At 43.1% G+C, this 18,501-nt stretch overlaps 1 protein-coding gene across 1 annotated transcript in view; it reads right to left on the minus strand.

Annotated features, from left to right (window-relative positions):
• Window positions 1–17,554, minus strand: part of col9a3 (collagen, type IX, alpha 3) — a 42,231-nt gene extending 24,677 nt beyond the window's left edge. The window contains exons 1-9 of the mRNA XM_063209053.1: window positions 17,224–17,554; window positions 16,102–16,170; window positions 14,565–14,600; window positions 14,147–14,218; window positions 13,217–13,270; window positions 7,381–7,416; window positions 6,223–6,246; window positions 5,885–5,938; window positions 1–21 (exon numbers count right to left, since the gene is read on the minus strand). The exon at window positions 1–21 is cut by the window's left edge and continues 33 nt beyond it. Coding sequence (XP_063065123.1) covers window positions 1–21; window positions 5,885–5,938; window positions 6,223–6,246; window positions 7,381–7,416; window positions 13,217–13,270; window positions 14,147–14,218; window positions 14,565–14,600; window positions 16,102–16,170; window positions 17,224–17,289 — 432 coding nt within the window. The 5' untranslated portion in view covers window positions 17,290–17,554. The remainder of the gene's footprint in view (window positions 22–5,884; window positions 5,939–6,222; window positions 6,247–7,380; window positions 7,417–13,216; window positions 13,271–14,146; window positions 14,219–14,564; window positions 14,601–16,101; window positions 16,171–17,223) is intronic.
• Window positions 17,555–18,501: the final 947 nt, after the last annotated feature.

The following is an 18,501-nucleotide window of genomic DNA, read 5'->3' on the forward strand; positions in this document are numbered from 1 at the left end:
TCCTGCAAGACCCTCTGCTCCCTGCAAAAAGATAGAGGAAATGTTGTCAAGTGTGTGTGTGTTTGTGTGTGCGTGTGTGCGTGTGCGTGTGTGTGTGTGTGTGTGTGTGTGCGTGTGTGTTTGTGTGTGTGTGTGTGTGTGTGTGTGTGTGTGTGTGGGTGTGTGTGTGTGTGTGTGTGTGTGTGTGTGTGTGTGTGTGTGTGTGTGTGTGTGTGTGTGTGTGTGTGTGTGTGTGTGTGTGTTTATTTGATTTGATTAAACGATGTCCATTAGCTTGTGCCACAGCAGTTCGCTAGTCTTCCTGGGGTCCCAATTCAATGTGTGTGTGTGTGTGTGTGTGTGTGTGTGTGTGTGTGTGTGTGTGTGTGTGTGTGTGTGTGTGTGTGTGTGTGTGTGTGTGTGTGTGTGTGTGTGTGTGTGTGTGTGTGTGTGCTGTGCTGTGCTGTGCTGTGCTATGTGAGGCCATGCAGAGTATCAATTCATAACACTTCCAATGTACTTTTGAAATGATATCATCACAATGCGCATTTCATCGCTTCCCATGTATACAAACTACCAGCTTCAACACTGCAGTGGAAGAGGGGACCGTACATACAGACACAATGACATTTTCATATCATACATATTAAACATCTTTACATCGATAGGATTGAAATGATCGGGAGATGATGAATAATGAATGCTAATCGCACGCCTACGTTTTATCACTGGCAAAAAAAAAAAAAAATCCCGCCAAATCAAAGCCACTTCCTCCCCCTTTGAACTGCTCTCCTCTGCTGTTTGATGAAAGGGCTTCAAGAGAAATCACACCAACCGGTCACTCAGGACCCCGTTTAATCAGCTCTGACTCTGGGGGCGCGGGTAGAGGTAGGGTTGAGGGTGAGGTTGAGGTGAGGTGAGGTGAGGGGGGTATTGGGTAAGGGTGGCAGGGGCTGATGGCTATGGGCGAACTTTGGCTCCCGTTTCCTCCAACTGTGAGTGATGTGGAAAGGGAAAAAAAAATGTTAAGGAGGAAAAATGGCTGACTGGGAGTTGGGGTAGGATGAGCTGAGATGTGGTGCGTGCGGCTAGGGAAAGGGTGGCATGATGGGGTGGTGGGTGCAGGTGAACTTTGCCTCCCATTTACCACTGTGAGTGATACGGAAAGGGGAAATGGGTAAAGGAGAAAAAAGGCCTGACTCTGGAGGTAGCGGTGGGGTCAGGTGAGGTGAGGCTGGGGAATAATGGCATGGGGAGGGCCTTAAAGGGAAACCTTTCCTCTCATTTACAAACAGTGACAAAAGAAAAAGGGAGATGAAAAAGTATCGATCTTGATGCAGTCATGGAATATGTAATTAAGCCTGACTCTAGGGTTAGGATAAGGTGAGGAGAGGTCAGGTGAGGTGACGTCAGAAGGGTTTGGGGGCATGGCATGGAGGTATGGCATATGGTGGAAATTAAAGGGGAACATACTAACTTACAACCGTGAGTTACACAAAATAAAGAAACGCAATAATCATGGTGCACTCATGGAATACTTAAAGGTGAACTGTGTAATATTTTTTAGTAGTTCAATTCCAGAATTCACGCTGTACATTCATAAATGTTACCTTTGTAACAAATACTTTCCACCAACATTAAATTCTAAGTATTCATTATGATCTTCTCCATAGTCCGCCATTTTGAATTTCCAGACACAGGCATTTTCGCTCCAATACTTACTGTACATACTAGTAAATATTGGTCTATTATTTATTAGTATTCATGAAAAGAACAAATTTGTCAATAGGCAGCACAGTTTCAATGAGCAGCATAGTTGCAATACTCTGGCCACCATCTTACACAGTAGTGGTGTCAACAATGATCGATTCGGCGATGCAATCCAATGCGGGGCATGGACGATCCAGAAACGATCCGGCAAGTTCCAGAATCGATCCGGTATTTTTTTTAAGTTTCAATTACTCCCATGGATATTTCGGGAGCAAATGAATGTTAAATTAAATAAAAGCACTTCAAAACATTGCAAGACTGATACAGGCTGATACAGACTGATACAGAGAACAGCCAATACATTGTTGCGCAGTATCTGACGACTTGTATTGCCTCATCATGACTGATTAAACATTTGCTTTGCTTTCAGTAGAAATGCAATGCATTGCAATGCATTGTAGAATTGAATCGGATCGGATCACATAGAATCGAATCGAATCGAATCGCTACCTCTCGAATCGTGATGGAATTGGATCGTGAGGGCAGTGCCAATCCACACCAGTATTACACAGTGCACCTTTAATCCACCCTCGCTGGGGTTGGGGGTTGGTTGAGGTTGGGCTAGAGTAGAATGGGCTGGGGCAGGGGTGTCAAACTCAAATTGACTGAGGGCCAAAATCATAATCTGGAACAAAGTCGGGGGTCGAACTCAATATTTATGTTTTTAAAAATGGACTGAAATTGTGAATGCATGCAATTAATACTCATAGTTAAATTTTACACACTCTTCCTATCATATATTTGAAGAGCTCTTTTCCAAAATGAGATATATCCATTTTATAGAATGTTGGGAAATTGACATTTTTGTATTGGACATTCCATTGAAATGCATTGCAAAATGCATTTTTATTGAGGTTTTAAAGTATGTTCTCAAAACATTTGAATGGCAAGAATTCACACATAGATGATGGGACCTCTTAACAGTCAATTCCAGTATTAAAATGCAAAAAGTCAAAAATGGTGGATATAGCGTTTTGGAAAAGAGCTCTTCATTTGTACTTCAAATGGGTGCACATATTGTGTTGCATGAGTGTGAGCGATTTCATTGGTCTGGGCCCACTCATATTCCTGTGACACACCAAATTTCATATGTGGCCCAACTGTAATACACATTTGAAATGATCTCGCGGGCCGAATAAAATGACTGGTCTGAGTTTGACATCCCTGGGCTAGGGTGACATGGGGTGGACATTAAAGGGGAACTTACCCTATCATTTACAAATGTGACTGATTAGAAAAAGTTAATGGTCTCAGTGCATTTAACTCATCTTAGTGAATCTTAGTTGCTGTCTGCTTTTTTTGTTCTTTTCCTTTCAGTGATTTTTTCATCATTCATCATGACAGTAGTGTGTGTGTGTGTGTGTGTGTGTGTGTGTGTGTGTTTGTGTGTGTGTGTGTGTGTGTGTGTGTGTGTTTGTGTGTGTGTGTGTGTGTGTGTGTGTGTGTGCGTGCGCGTGCGTGCGTGCGCTGAAAGTCACGGCTGCTCTTCAATCAGAAAAGATGAGCAGCCTGTCATGATAAATGACACTCACATTAGTCCATTTCAGCATGGACATACTATATAATAATATTGTTACAGTTGTTACTCCCTGCAATATATGAGTGATGAGTGAAGCAGAGCAATATGGGCTTGGCTTGGAAAACTGTTACCACTGTAATAACAGACACTTGTTTCTGGTGTTTAAACATTGCTGGCCTCCTGACACATCATTTCGTGTCTCCACCCCAACCATATCATAATCCTTTATGAGTCTAATCTTTCATATCCTTTATGGGCTCAATCTAACTGCTAACCTCTCAAGCCCACCCTGATCAAAATGTAATATTTAGAGATACAGTACAGGTCAAAAGTGTGTGGACTCACCTTCTCATTTCTGCATTCTCTATATTTTTGTGGATTTTCATTGTGTATTTTCATGCAGGGCATCAAAACTGTGCTTGAACACATGGAGAATATCGTGCTTACCAAAAAAATAGCATTCTAGCTGTTGTCCAACAGCAATGTCAGCTGTCTATCCACCTGACGTCAACACGGCACAACTGATGGCCCCACACATTTCAATAAACTTATTTTTGTCAATTTTCAAATAAAAAGGCCCAGTCAGTCATGTCAATCCTAATTGAACATTAAAGTCCTCCAATAACTCACTAGAATTGTAGAACTAGAATTTTGAGACCTAAAACCTAGTTTTAAACACTTGCCAATACAAGCATTTTGCAGACATTTTCTTGATCTGATATCGAGTCATAGCCAGTTACTTGAAGAGGTCAAACCTGTGTTGGGGAGAATCTGTGGCAAGGTTTTTCACTTTTACTTTTACCTTTTGTATCACTGCTTCACCTAGATAACCAGCTATGCTGCCCAAGTGACCCATTATCAGATCAAGAAAATCTCTCTTGTATTGCTTGTATCAATTAAAATTGACTCGACTGACTGGGTATTTCTACTTGAAAATAGATAGAAAAATAAGCTTGTTGAAATATGAGAGGCCCTCAGTTTTGCTGTGTTGACGTCACTGTTTGACATAATTTGATATTTTTTTAATAATTGTTTCTATTTTTTATATATTTTCATTTTTTTGTTACGCACACAATTATACATGTGTGCATTCACAGTTTTGATGCCCTCCCTGAAAATGTACTAAATTCTGTAAATAGCCACAAAAAAAGATAATAAATTAAATGAGAAGGTGAGTCCACACTTTTGGCCTGTACTGTATATTAGATGATTTCAGGCTGGCCAGAATATTGCTGGTTCCCATTCAAGCACCAATTGCACTGTGTAGCTGGTTCTTACACTAAGAACCGAAGTGCTTGCCAATTAACAATCTGTGTTAATCACTATATTTACATAATGTTTTTAATTCCTAATTAATAATTCAGAATGAAATAGTTCCTTCGAGTTTACTTTGATCTTTCCTTCAATTCCGATTTAAGAGGTGTTAACATGACGTTTTCAAAGCGGAATTAAGTGTTATTCCGAATTAAATGTCTCATGTAAACGTAGCTCATGTAAACAAACATGGATGAATTAGAATATTCACAAACACAATGTTCATACTGTTTGTTTATTTTGCTGTGTGTGAGCCTTGCTGCTGTCTACTTTTTGTCAAGGATTGCAAAGAAGTATTGAGCTGTTTCATTTCAAGTTTGACTGTCTCTAATTTTCAGCCCGAACACTTTTGATCGAAATTACAGTAGGATACGTGGATATCGCCACAATTCTCTGTCTGCCTGAAAACACTACTTGTGATTGAATAGGGGCTATGATGGGATAGGAGTTGAAACTGAGAATCTTATTGTTGATCTCTGAGGCACCCTGAAACAAGACTGACCATATCACAATCCTTGCCAAGCTATGGGATCAATTTTAAGCCATAAAATCCCAACCCCACCCTGATCATAATGTAAATACTAGCCTTCTTGGGAGCTAATATGGGAGATGATGAAGTTGAAACTGAAGCTCTTTCTGCTTTCTGCATCCCTAGCCATATTGTAATCCCTTTTGGCCCTTGTGAAGCTCTGAGCTCAGTCTAACCCCAACTGTAACCCATCAGCTGAGCATAATGTAAACAGTAGATAGATTGTGAATAAACTGGGAGGTTGAAACAGAGGTACTTACTGCTGCTCCCTAAGATCCCTAAACCTCCCTAAACCTGATCCCAGCATTATCCTGCGCCCCAATGAAGCTCTAGGCTCAACTTGGTCCAACCCACCTCTGATCATAGTCCAACCAATTCCTAATCCTACCGTAACAGTTTGTTTGTATTGATTTTTTCTTTTTTTTCTTTTTTTACTTTTATGACTTTATTTACTTTTTTTTCTTTTTTCTTTATTTTATTTATTTACTTTTTTTCTGATACGACAGTGAGAGAGTGACAGGAAACTAATGGGAGGAGAGAGATGGGGAAGGATTAGTAAAAAAAGGACTCGGGCCGGCATCAAACCCAGGTCGCCAGTGTAGCAGCCCAGTGGCCAACCGTTAGAGCCACGCTAGACATATTGTGAGTGGATATGGAAGATGGTGGAGCTGTAGGTTCTTCAGATGTGCTTACTGCCTGTCCCCAAACAAATCCTAATCATACCGGGATTGAATATTGGAGACGACTATAGGATTCGAAAGTAAGGTACTTACTGCTGGTCCCTGAGGCCCAACTCCACCTGGTGCTCCATTAGCTCCTGGTAGACCCTAAAACATGTCACACAACACATAGTAAAACACACACAAGCACACACACAAGCACACACACAAGCGCACACACAAGCGCGCACACACACACACACACACACACACACACACACACACACACACACACACACACACACAAGCACACACAGACGCGCGCACACACACACACACACGCACAGTATTATCAAAAATCAAAACAATCTGCTGCCTGTTCACACGAACAAAGTTCCACCAAAGAGTACTTGCAATGAGGTGATGGTGTGGTGGAGATGGTATATACTCACTGGAGCTCCTGGTCTCCCTCTGCCCTACGAAAGACATGGAAATAGTCATGAGAAAACAACAACAACAAAGGGAATAGATCCCACTCAGTTTTTTCTTCTTTCTTTTTTCTTTTAATTCACACATTGCAGAGGTCAGACAGACGTTTTGGCTGCTAGAGCCGGACAACAATACCAATGTTGAAAGGCCAATACAGTAAGTGTGTGTGTGTGTGTAATATTGAAATGCGTGCTGCTGTTTCAACTCAACAGGAATTTGGATATGGGTCAAGTGATGACCTGGGTTGGTGAAGGCATCAATCCAATTGTATGAATTGGCACAAGGCTTACTTCTTTTTTCATTATCACTATTTTGAAAGGTCAAATGCACATCCTGTGTCTAAATGAAACACATACAAGATAGATCTACTGTACCAATCCAACCCCTTGCGCGCGTGTGTGTGTTTGTGTGTGTGTGTGTGTGTGTGTGTGTGTGTGTGTGTGTGTGTGTGTGTGTGTGTGTGTGTGTGTGTGTGTGTGTGTGTGTGTGTGTGTGTGTGTGTGTGTGTGTGTGTGTGTGTGTGTGTTTTGCGATTGTGCCTGAAATAGCAATTTGTCTTGGAATTAAGATGCACTTTTACCAAGTTTGTCACAGTCAGTATGAAGAATAATGCATACTTAATAGCAATATAAGGGGCATAGGCCTATCAAATAGGACGGCAAATTTCACCGAACTGCAAAAAGACGTGTCTGTTCGATTGCTGCTGTGAATGCCATAAAGTGAGTTTAAAATGTTTTATGATGAGTGGTGTTTCTTCTATTCTGAAAATTGGCATTGGCATCCGAGCACCCTTCTCCCACTGAAGTTTAGCCATCTGTAGGGGCCATGTGTAGAATGTTGTTCTGGCTTCCTACAAAGTGAGTGACGTCACCATGTGTCACTAAAGTGGCAAACATGCAACACATTTGGCAGACAGGCGACAAAACCAAATGCTAGACTTCTACTATGGCTGAGACGCGGCTGTGTATGTCTGGGTCTGTGTCCGGCTGAACGTGTGTGTGTGTGTGTGTGTGTGTGTGTGTGTGTGTGTGTCCCCTTTGAAAATTGACCACAGTGAACAAAAGGTGACTTTTTGATTGGACACGGAGCAGACAGGTCTGAGAGTGTAAATGATTACTTACAGGTGGCCCGGCAGGTCCGGCAGGTCCAACTTCACCCTGGAAAAACAAACAAACAAACAAACAAACAAATAAATATCAATTTAGCAAAGGTCATCCCCTGACAAGACCTCAGACAAGTCTGAAAAGAACCCTGTCATTCTTATATTGATGAATGCTGTATTAACCATGTTGGTGATGATTTGAAATACATTGCATGTCGTCAAATATCATAACATGACACAACAAATCATAGCATAACTTAGCATAGCATAATATAATAGCATATAGCACATCATAGCACGACATAGCATGTCATATTCACAGCATAGCATGAGACATAGCATAACATAGCATAGCATGGCATGGGATCAGCTCTATGTTCCCACAGCCCATTGGTCCCATAGCACGTTAGTCCCACAGCCCATTGGTCCCACAGCTCATCATTGCTGCTCCATGTTCCCACATTTTTAAGAAATGATTGAAATATAGGACATATGTTCCACAACTCCATGTTGCCACATTTGAGTAAACTACTGTAAGAGAAAATGCTTTTCGCTCCGCTATGGGACATAAGGCCTAATTTTGTATAAATTCTTAGAAATGTGGGAACATGGACCAGCAGGTATAAGCTGTGGGACCAATGGGCTGTGGGACCAATGGGCCTAAAAAATAATGTTTAAAGTCTTAGTGATGTGGGACCAATGGGCTGTGAGACCAATGGGCTGTGGGAACATAGACACGCTCCCGCATGGGGGAGCATAACATAGTGTAACACATAACATAACATAACATAACATAACATAACATAACATAACATAACATAACATAACATAACATAACATAACATAACATAACAACAGTAGAACAGAAAATGGTTTTGGTGGATCATTAAACCACCTAAGCAGCATCATCACGCCTTTTAAAATTGTTTTTCTTTTCGTCGACTAATGGTGTAGACCTACTCATTTTTGTGATTGCCTGTCCCGTTCAACGGATGTACTTTTAGTGAAAATGGCAGATAATGATGCGTAATGTTCAGTCACCCAACATGACCCCTAACAAGAGATGGGGTCTACTCTGTCTACACTGGCTGGTGCCGAAAAGCATGCAAATCTAAAATCCAAAGTCACAGATGGTGTTTCTCAACCCACCAGGGGGCGTAGGGAAGCCCTAGGGGGCATTGAGAAGGATACAGTTGAGAGGGGGTGGTGCTTACTTGTCATTGGGGGTATTAGTCCATTTAAACTTTTTAATAGTAAGGGGGGCTTTGGCAGGCTTATGATGAGGTCAAGGGGGCGTTTGTTCAAAAAAGGTTGAGAACCACTGCTGCAGAGGAACAGGGTAGATGTCATTCCATAAAAAGAAGACTCTCTGCTGCATCCATACCAGTGACACTGGAAGATGTGTATGTTGTAAAATATGCTCTGACACATCCATGGCATTAGCAAGTACTACACCACATGACACTAACACACAGTTGTGCAGAGATGAGGAGTACATGAGTAAGCCAGCAAGCTACATAAAGACAAATTGGAGAGGGGACTTTTTGTTGCATCCTTCTCAGAAATAAGTGAAATTGTTCTCAATTAGGGTGAATGAACGTGGTCTGTGAAACACTCGTTCGATACGCCATATTCACCCAAATTGAGAACGATTTCAATTGTTTGTGGGAAGGATGCAACAAGGATGTATCTTGTAAGGATGCAACAGAAAGTCCCATCTCCAATTTGCCAATATTTGGCTCTCTAATGTACTCATGAAATAGTTCATTTTTGGAACTATGAACAAACTATTAACTCTAAACAATTATGAACTATGAACAAACTAGTTCATTTTGAAATGTGTGAACTGAGCTTTGAACTAGTTCCTGAAGAAAATGAACTTCCTCAACACTGCATTTGCCAAGGACGATCATAAAACATGAAGAGGCAGATGAGTAACACCCACTGTAAATAAGACAGCCCAAATTAGCTACATTGCTACATGTCACACAACACAGAAAACACTCCTGATAAATAATACAGCATGCTCTCAATGTAAACAACGCACATGCATACAATATAAAGCACTTGGAGTGCTCAAAGGAGTGGAAAGGCGCTATATAAAATGCAGTCCATTCACCATTTACCATTAATGTACAGAACATTATTCCAACAGCTCATTGTTGCTGCATATTTTCATTTGATATGTTTTGACACACTGTACATGATTATACTACAGGAAATGTCAGAAGATTTAAATTTCAAATGCATTAAATAAACAAAACAACACAACAACGAAAAAACAAAACAAAAACAAAACAAATACAATTTAAGCAACCCACTTCTGAATTGTAGCGATATGAAACGGAGCTGGATGTTGGTGGGTTTGAGTCTCTTTTGAAAAGGAGTCTGCTAGACTACTGCATAAAGGCATGCAGTGTAGGCAAGAGATATGAAGTGATGGTTTGGAGTAGATTCACCCTCGGGTCATTTGAACCGTGCCATCAGTCAAGTTGCCCAGCCAAACTTTTACTGGCTCTTCCCAGATCACGGATGTGGCGTCGACCCAGTTTTACCAGCAGAGAAGCTATTAGGCTTCTGTTTATAATAATAAAGTCCTGGACTACGTACAAACTTCCAAATGCATTGTTTTGTGAGTACAGACCATATTTGTACTACTGTAGAGGTCGGGTGTCATGGCATGTGATTTTAGTGTGGTAATTTTGGAGATATTGCCAAGATTCATTAGTGCTTCTATTAAGCTATTCTGGATCACTCAGTAACTCGGCCAGTGTTCGGCCAAGGTAGAAAAAACTTTGACTGGGCTACTTGACTGAAGTCACGTTTCAAATGACCCTAGGGTGACTCTCCTCCGAACTATCACTTTAATGCCTTAGTGGTCCTGTCTTCCATCCCTGATCTGGATGTATGGCCCTCATCATCACCAATTGCCCTGACTGTATGAGTCACACCACCACCCACCCCCTGCCCTGAGCATGTAGCCCTCACCTCCACCCCACATCCTGTTTGCCCTGACTATATGGCCGCACTGATAATGGCTAAAGGGCCGAGACGCGTTTACTTATGGTGGTATAATAGATAATAATGAGACTGAGCGTGCGAATGCGGTTTTCTCCATTACTTAGCTGACTATGTGGCCTTCACATCCACTGCCAAGCCCTGCCCTGGGCACACTGCCCTCACCACCACCCCCTTCCCTCGCTAGGTGCAGCTAGCCTCTACCTCCACCCCCACAGTCCTGGTTGTGTAGCCACAAACCTTACCTCCACCACCTACCTTAACGGCCCTATTCTCCCCACTCCACCCTGACTGTGTGGGCCTATCCTCCACCCCCTTCCCTGGCTGCATGGCCCTCCGCCCCCTGCCCTGACTGTGTGGGCCTATCCTCCGCCCCCTGCCCTGGCTGCATGGCCCTATCCTCCATCCTGGCTGCATGGCCCTATCCTCCACCCTGGCTGCATGGCCCTATCCTCCACCCTGGCTGCATGGCCCTATCCTCCACCCTGGCTGCCCTCAGCTGTGTGGGCCTATCCTCCACCCTGGCTGCATGGCCCTATCCTCCATCCTGGCTGCCCTCAGCTGTGTGGGCCTATCCTCCACCCTGGCTGCCCTCAGCTGTGTGGGCCTATCCTCCACCCTGGCTGCCCTCAGCTGTGTGGGCCTATCCTCCACCCTGGCTGCATGGCCCTATCCTCCACCCCCTGCCCTGGCTGTGTGGCCTATCCTCCACCCTGGCTGCCCTCAGCTGTGTTTGGAGTGGCTGTGTGGTGACAGGAAGGAGCCACGTCTCAGTCACATAGCACTCAGGTGCCACGGCAACCTCTGGCCCTGCACAGTCCTCACACTGTTAACTGAGGAATGAGCAAGCAAGCAGAGGCCACACACACACACACACACACACACACACACACACACACACACACACACACACACACACACACACACACACACACACACACACACACACACACACACACACACACTTATATGCATTCACACACATATGCACACAACACACAAACCACAACACAAACAGAAAAGAGTATCCAAAGGGCACAAGCAAAAGCACACACACACACACACACACACACACACACACACACACACACACACACACACACACACACACACACACACACACACACACACACACACACACACACACACACACACACACACACACACACACACACACAGCTCATCTCTTTCGGCAAGGCAGCATTCCTACATTGTTGCAGCCTTCGATGGTCCCACAGTACCAGTCTGCTATATTTAACAACTACAACGCCATGTGAACCAGCTTCCAACAGACCATTTCACATGCAATTCTTTTTCTTTCTTCACTAATCTTTTTCTTTCTTGGCTTAAAAATCTGTGTCAAAGGGTGTCCTTGTGCCTTGCGGCTCACCCCTAAGAAGTTGAACACCAGCCAAGCGGTATCAAACAGATTTGCTTTAATAGTTCCAGGGAGAATATAATCCAGGTAATTAAGAGGGCTGGCGTGATGACCACTTCTTAATTAGGACGCTCTGCAAGAACACAAGTCTCTACAGTAGGATATAAATTGCTCAACTTTAATAAACTTTGCTCAACTAAAAAGTGCAGTTTCCCATGAAGAAGAGAAGAGAATATGAAGAAAACCTCAATGGTCAAGAATAAGATGCAATTCTGCTAAGGAATAAAACACAGACAAAAGGATGTCAAGTATGCAGACTCCTCAGTCTAAAACTTGAATCAGCTTTTGTCCTGCACCTTAACTTGGGATGTGTACAATCTTCTTTCTCAACAGGTTTGGAGGGCCACAGCGGTCTTACGTTAAATGAAGGTGCTCTTTGATAGAATATATAATTCCCAGTGTTCCATGTCATTCTTTATGCACCACCATAATAATTATATACATGGTTAAATCATGCAAGTATCACATCATGTCCACAACACTAGAAGAGTTTTTGCGTTGGGCTTCGGATGGTCTGGGGGTTCAAATGTGTTCATGTTTGTATACATGGTCTGATAAATTAATCTCAGAAAAGACAAGACTTTTCAGTCCTTGGAGAAAAGGGGCCTGTTCTTCCACTGACTACATGATGAAACTGAACATGTCAACAGGGCAAAAGCCTGCGTATCTGTTTCAATCCCACATAAACCAACACAGCACTGTCTAAATTGGCCTGTCTCATGTCAAGACTGCAGGGATAATATTTTTCGCCCCGACTTACAAATGATGTCCTGACCCTCAAAGCTCAAAGCTTAGCTTCACGCAGGGAGAAATTCTGCATTCCACACAAGATTACCGAAACAACACTGTTTCCAGTGCCAGGTAAATCCCACAAAAAAAGAGCCTCACACTCTCCTCATTAGAAGAATTCCCTACAAGAAGTCCAAAGGGGCTTGACAAATCCAGACCGACAGGCTGGACAGGGCAAAAAAAAAAAAAGTGAAAAAAAGAAAAAACACAACCACTCTTCAAAAGCGTCCAGCAATCCTTTCTTAGAGTCTTTCTGTAAGGAGTTTAACTCAAGTGGACCACAGCACATCCTTATATCCTCATAATCCACCACACAGATCCACCACACCACATAATAAACCAGGGATAGTGTGTTTACCATGAAAAACAAAGGTTTACACAGAAGGATACATGGACCCCTACTCAGCTCAAAGGTTCTCATCAACAGAAAGTAACTAGTCACAGTCACTTCAGCCAGCACATTGTGGAAGTGAAGCCTCATATAGACACCACAGCGTCTGTCTCCCATACTGGAGTTTGCTGTGAGGTTGAAAGATTGCGAGTGAGTCTGAACAGCACAGGATGACCGCAGTTACATCAGCAGCAACCTGATTGGAGGAATAACACTTACCAATGGTCCAGCAGGTCCATCTTTGCCAGCGGGGCCATCAGGGCCAGTCAATCCCTACAAAGATTAGGCAGATATTAGTTTAACTCTTTCAAGCAAAGGCTCCATTATAAGCTTGTTGTTAACAACATGGTTATGACCCAAGTCTTAATCTGCTACGTGAGCCTTGACTTGAGATAATGCCATAGTAATGTTGTTATAATGTACTTGAGTATTATTGCCGATCCCACCTGCACTAAAAGGCTACTTCTCAATATAAAATATGAGGGCACTCAACACACGGTACAGATACTGTAACACAGCACAATTACGAGGCCTACTGTCAAACACAAATGCACGCTTTAAAAACATTGCAGATCCCTGTGTACCTCTGAAAAGTAGTCTATTAGCAGTTGCTGTGTATATGCACAAACTGATGTCTCCGTCTTATCTATCTCATTTTATTCTGCAGAGTGTCACATGAAGCGCAGTTTCTCTGGCCTGAGTCATTGTTGACTACACACTTCTACTCAAGTCCAGGACTACCTGGAAGAAGAGGTTTTATACCTCAACGGGCCCTTCCTGGTTAAATAAATCTCAAATAAAATGAATAAAATAGTATACCCTCACAGTGGTGGTGTGGGTATCCTTATACAGAGTTGACCCTGGTCGTATCTTTACCATGCCAATCAGCAAACCAAGGTAGCATTTTATAAGCAAAGATGTTGACTCTTGGTTCTACATTTCAAGTGCCAGGTGACTTATAGCAAGTTGAACCGCATACGTCACAAGCCAAGAGGTATTTCTTTGTCTGGCTAAAGCCAAATTGAAGGCTTTTAAAACGTCACCAGACTGCACATCTCCAGGATACAACTGTTTCTCGATGGATCCTAGTCAGACTTGCTGTGTTAGCGTGGTGAACAAGTGGCTAGTATACTAGCTATGTGCACTTACATCCACTCCCGGTAGTCCTGGCAACCCTGGGTTTCCGGCCGTTCCTGGCTTCCCTGCTTGGCCTTTAGGCCCCTATGAGACAAGCCCAAAGGAAAAATACCCATTAGTGTTGCAAATAATTGATTGATCATTAACACTATTACTGACATGCGATAACACGACAACTGTGTACATAAAAGTACCATTATATTACACCTAGCTGATGCTTTTATCGCAAGCAAATTAGCGTTGCTTAGGCACAGGGTGCTAGTTACACAGACTGGAGCCAGAGGCAATGTCAGGTAAGGTGCCGAGCTCAAGGGCACTTAAGCCATGTCTTATTTCCAAGACCACTGTTGAAACCATTAGGTCATGGCTGTTTTGGTATTGGACTAAAACGACCACAATGTATAAACTTTGTAGTGTTGTGGATACTTACAGCCTTCCCAGGAAGTCCAGCGGGCCCTGGTTTTCCCTGTAATCACAGCACATGTCTATTTTACATTTAAACACAAGATTTGGGTATGTTGCAGAACGATTGTCCATTTCATCTTCAAATATCTTGAAATGTTGTGGAGTGTCTTAAGGTACTCAAAGATGTTGATAATGGCAACTTTATTTTCACCCACCCCCCTTGCCAATCAGAGAGTTTTCAATCAAAATACATGTGACCCGATGACCTGAAAATCACATAAAGCATCCAACAAATATTTTCTTTCTTTCTTTTCTTGAAGTAAAAATAGCCCACACAAAGTAAAGTGGGCAAATGTATAAGCACACCATCAAGGAAATGTAGGCTACATTTACAGTCACATGTCTACAGAACATTGCTTAAGACCTCTACAGGCCTGCAGAGGACAAGATGGGGGTTTGACTGAGGCTGTGTAGCCTACAGTGGTCTAAAGCAAGCGGCCGGCAGGCAGGGGAAGGCAAACAGTGCTAAAGCCAACCTGCTGAGAAGGAGCCAGGGACAGGAGATGAGGGAGGTGGCAGTAGAGGTGCGGGAACGGTGGGGGTTGGAAATTTAAGAAGGCCCCCTCGCTCTGCTTTCAGGACCTCATGAATGAGCCCTCTGTCAGGCTCAGGCATCCACGTTTGGGCGAAATGGTTTTAATTTGCTGGGCTAACATCAACTGTTTTCTTTATGGATTCCCTAGCAGCTCTGCCTATTTTAGACATAATAGTGGCATTGATAGAGAAAGAAAAAAAATAATCAGTAACTTTTGAAAGTTAAATCCTTACTTTGCTAACTCTCGTTATGACAAAACAAAATAAGGATGTGTGATAATCAGTTTAGCACTAGTTAACATAACCAAATGAGGTCTCTCTCTCAATCTCTGTATTTATTCTTGGATATTTTTGCGTTAGAAGTTTCCATCTTCAAAGGCTGCACATTATGCCACATCCATGTCAGCTCACCTCTTGCAGCAGTCAACAGTAAGCCTTTGATCGTGACGCTATGGGTCATCAGTTGGAGGTGGGGGTGGGGGTGGGGTGGGACATTACACTTTATGGAAGAGGGAGGGGCGCTGGACTGGATAAAATTGGACCTGCAGAAGTCCATCTCACCAGATCGCCCAGCAGCAGACAATATATAATGACTTCTCACTTTTCTCTCTTCAGTAACAGGACAGTTGGGGCCATTGGTTTAGGTGTACAGCAAGTATTGAGAAACGAGTTACTAAAATTAAAAATCAAGGATATAGGCATCCTCCGTCCGATACAGACTGTAATTTCACTTTTTCTTTCAGCAGGGGTATCGGGGGTAGGGTGAGGTGGGTATGTGTTTGTGCAAGTGAGAGAAAGAGAGAGGGGAAGGGGATAGAGGCGGGGGTGTTTTAATGATTAAAAATTAAAATCGATTGCTAAAAGACATGTGCCACTTGGAGCATCAGTCTTGGCACAGCAGTAGACTGTTCTACTGTGTGTGCAGCCCCGTAAGGCAGTGCAGTGCAGTGCAGAGTCCTGCCACTCACGTCTATGCCATCTTTCCCTGCCGGTCCTGGTGGTCCTGGGGGTCCTCCCTGCCCTCGGGGTCCAGGCCTCTGCAAACACAACACAAACACACACCAATGACTACTATGCCATGTCATTGAATAGCAAGAACTGTACAAAAAATGCACTGTAAATTATTTATTATTAGCAAGTCAGGTCTAATTAAATGATGGTTTAATAATTTAATATTTATTATAAGGAAATTACTTTATATATATACATTTGTAATAGGCCTATATCTTCAACCCACTGATTCAAAATGCATTCTAAATGCTATGGCCAACAAAAAACACCTGTCTTGCAAACTCAATGTAAAAAGAGTAATCCTATAGAACCTCTAAAAAATAAAACCAGATAACATCACACTGACAAAGACCACTATATATTGAACTTGAATCTCTAAAAATCCACACCAGCGGCCCAAAACGAACTAAAGTAATAACCATAATTCATAAGAGAATAATAACGAAGGGCTCACGCCAAAATCCGGATGAGTGGTGCTAAATTACGCACTGTCCAAGCACTATATGAGATGGCTATATTGTTACTCGTTTTATTTCATAAGCTTGCTGCAAATTTTTGCATTGCCTACTTCATATTTATTTAGGAGAACCTAGCAGAATTCCGTTAAATGCTCCGGTGTTCCCCTGCACATTCCAGGATGAGGACTGTGGGAACAAAGGTGTGATTGTAGAGGGGGTAAAGACCCCTTGCACTCTACATTCCTCAAATCCGTTTACACTTTGACAGATCAACAAAAAACAGGATGAAAAGTAAAAACAGGCACATGCAAAACAAACATAGGATTATCAAACAAAACCGGCACAATTCCCCATTAACTTTTCAGACTGGATACAATTAATCTCCCTAAAAGTTTAGCAAATACGAGCACAGCGAATCCATATCTGCGTCTCCAAAAGTTTTAGGACCAACACAGAGGACGAAGTAGGTCAATGTGGCACTGCTTAACAAAACAATTAATTCCGATCACCCATGCATGTCTTCTTGCAACTCAAAAAACTTATCAGGCAAAACAACCTTACTGCGTAATTCATAACTAGCGTCACTGAGCGATATTACGCGCCCGAAAGGCCATCACCCACCTGGGCAAGGGATGATGTCAAAAGCTGGCATAATAAAAGCAGTCCCAGAGCTGAGAACATAGCCATGGCTCCCGTCCTCCCCTCAGCTCCGATTTACGGTGGAAAAAGTCAAACCCTGTTCCCTATCCGAGTCGCAGTGTCTCCCCCCCGGCTTTTTGTGACGGACCGCTCCTGCTTCTCACGGCGTGCGGATCCTGAATGACTTTCACGTTGATTCCAGATAAACCCGAGCCTCCAGCCGAAGGGGCTGAACTCAGTCGGGCACTACCTGGTCGATGGGAGAAAAGGGGGGTGGGTGAGGATGGGGAGAGGAACTGAGGGGAAAAGTCAGGCAGCGGCAGCAGGACTACTAACTACAAAAAAGTAGGACGCGCTCAAGGACATGGGATACATGTTGGTCATAGCCGACTAACGAATAGGATGCGAGAAACCAGAGACCTTTGGGAATGGCAACATTCTTGTAGGCATTTCTTTAACAGCTACTATGACTTTACTTGAAAAGCATACTCTGTGGTGTAGCCTTGAATTCTCAACAACCAGTGTGAAATGTATAGGGCTACTTTATATAACACAAATCACATTTTGGGAACCACTGAGAATGAATAGAATAGAATAGAAAGCCTTTATTGTCAGTATACAAAGTATACTGAGATTTTAGCTTCCCTACGAAGTGCACAGTCCTTTATAGATGAGCATTGTCCAGTAAGTGTGTGTTCATTGTTGTAACAGCTTTGGGGAAGAAGCTGTTCTTCATCCTATTGGTTCTGGCTGGCAATGCCTTGTAGCGCCTGCCAGAGGGCAATAGTGTGAAGAGATGAAAGCCAGGATGTGTGGGATCTTTAATGATACTCCTGGCTCTACTTACGCAGCGTGAGTTGTAGATGGTGGGTATGGGAGGCAGGGGGCAGCCTATGATTTTTTGTGCTGTTTTGGTCACCCTCTGCAGTCTCTTCCTGTCAGCCTCAGTGCAACTTGAGTGCCACACTGACACTGCGTAGGTCAGCAGGCTCTCTATGGTGGAACGGTAAAAGGTCACCAGCAAGCTTGAGTCTAACTGTTCTTTCTTAAGTACTCTGAGGAAGTGCAATCGCTGCTGGGCCTTTTTTACCAGAGCCGAGGTGTTAGTCGACCAGGAGAGATCAGCAGAGATGTGTACACCTAGGAATTTAAATGAGCTCACTTGCTCTACACGTTCTCCATTGATGTACAGGGGGGCAGGAGCATCTTTGTTCCGCCGGAAGTCCAGGATGAGCTCCTTCGTCTTGGAGATGTTCAGGG

The sequence above is a fragment of the Engraulis encrasicolus genome, chromosome 10 (assembly GCF_034702125.1).
Source record: "Engraulis encrasicolus isolate BLACKSEA-1 chromosome 10, IST_EnEncr_1.0, whole genome shotgun sequence".
In the NCBI taxonomy this organism is placed as follows: Eukaryota; Metazoa; Chordata; class Actinopteri; order Clupeiformes; family Engraulidae; genus Engraulis; species Engraulis encrasicolus.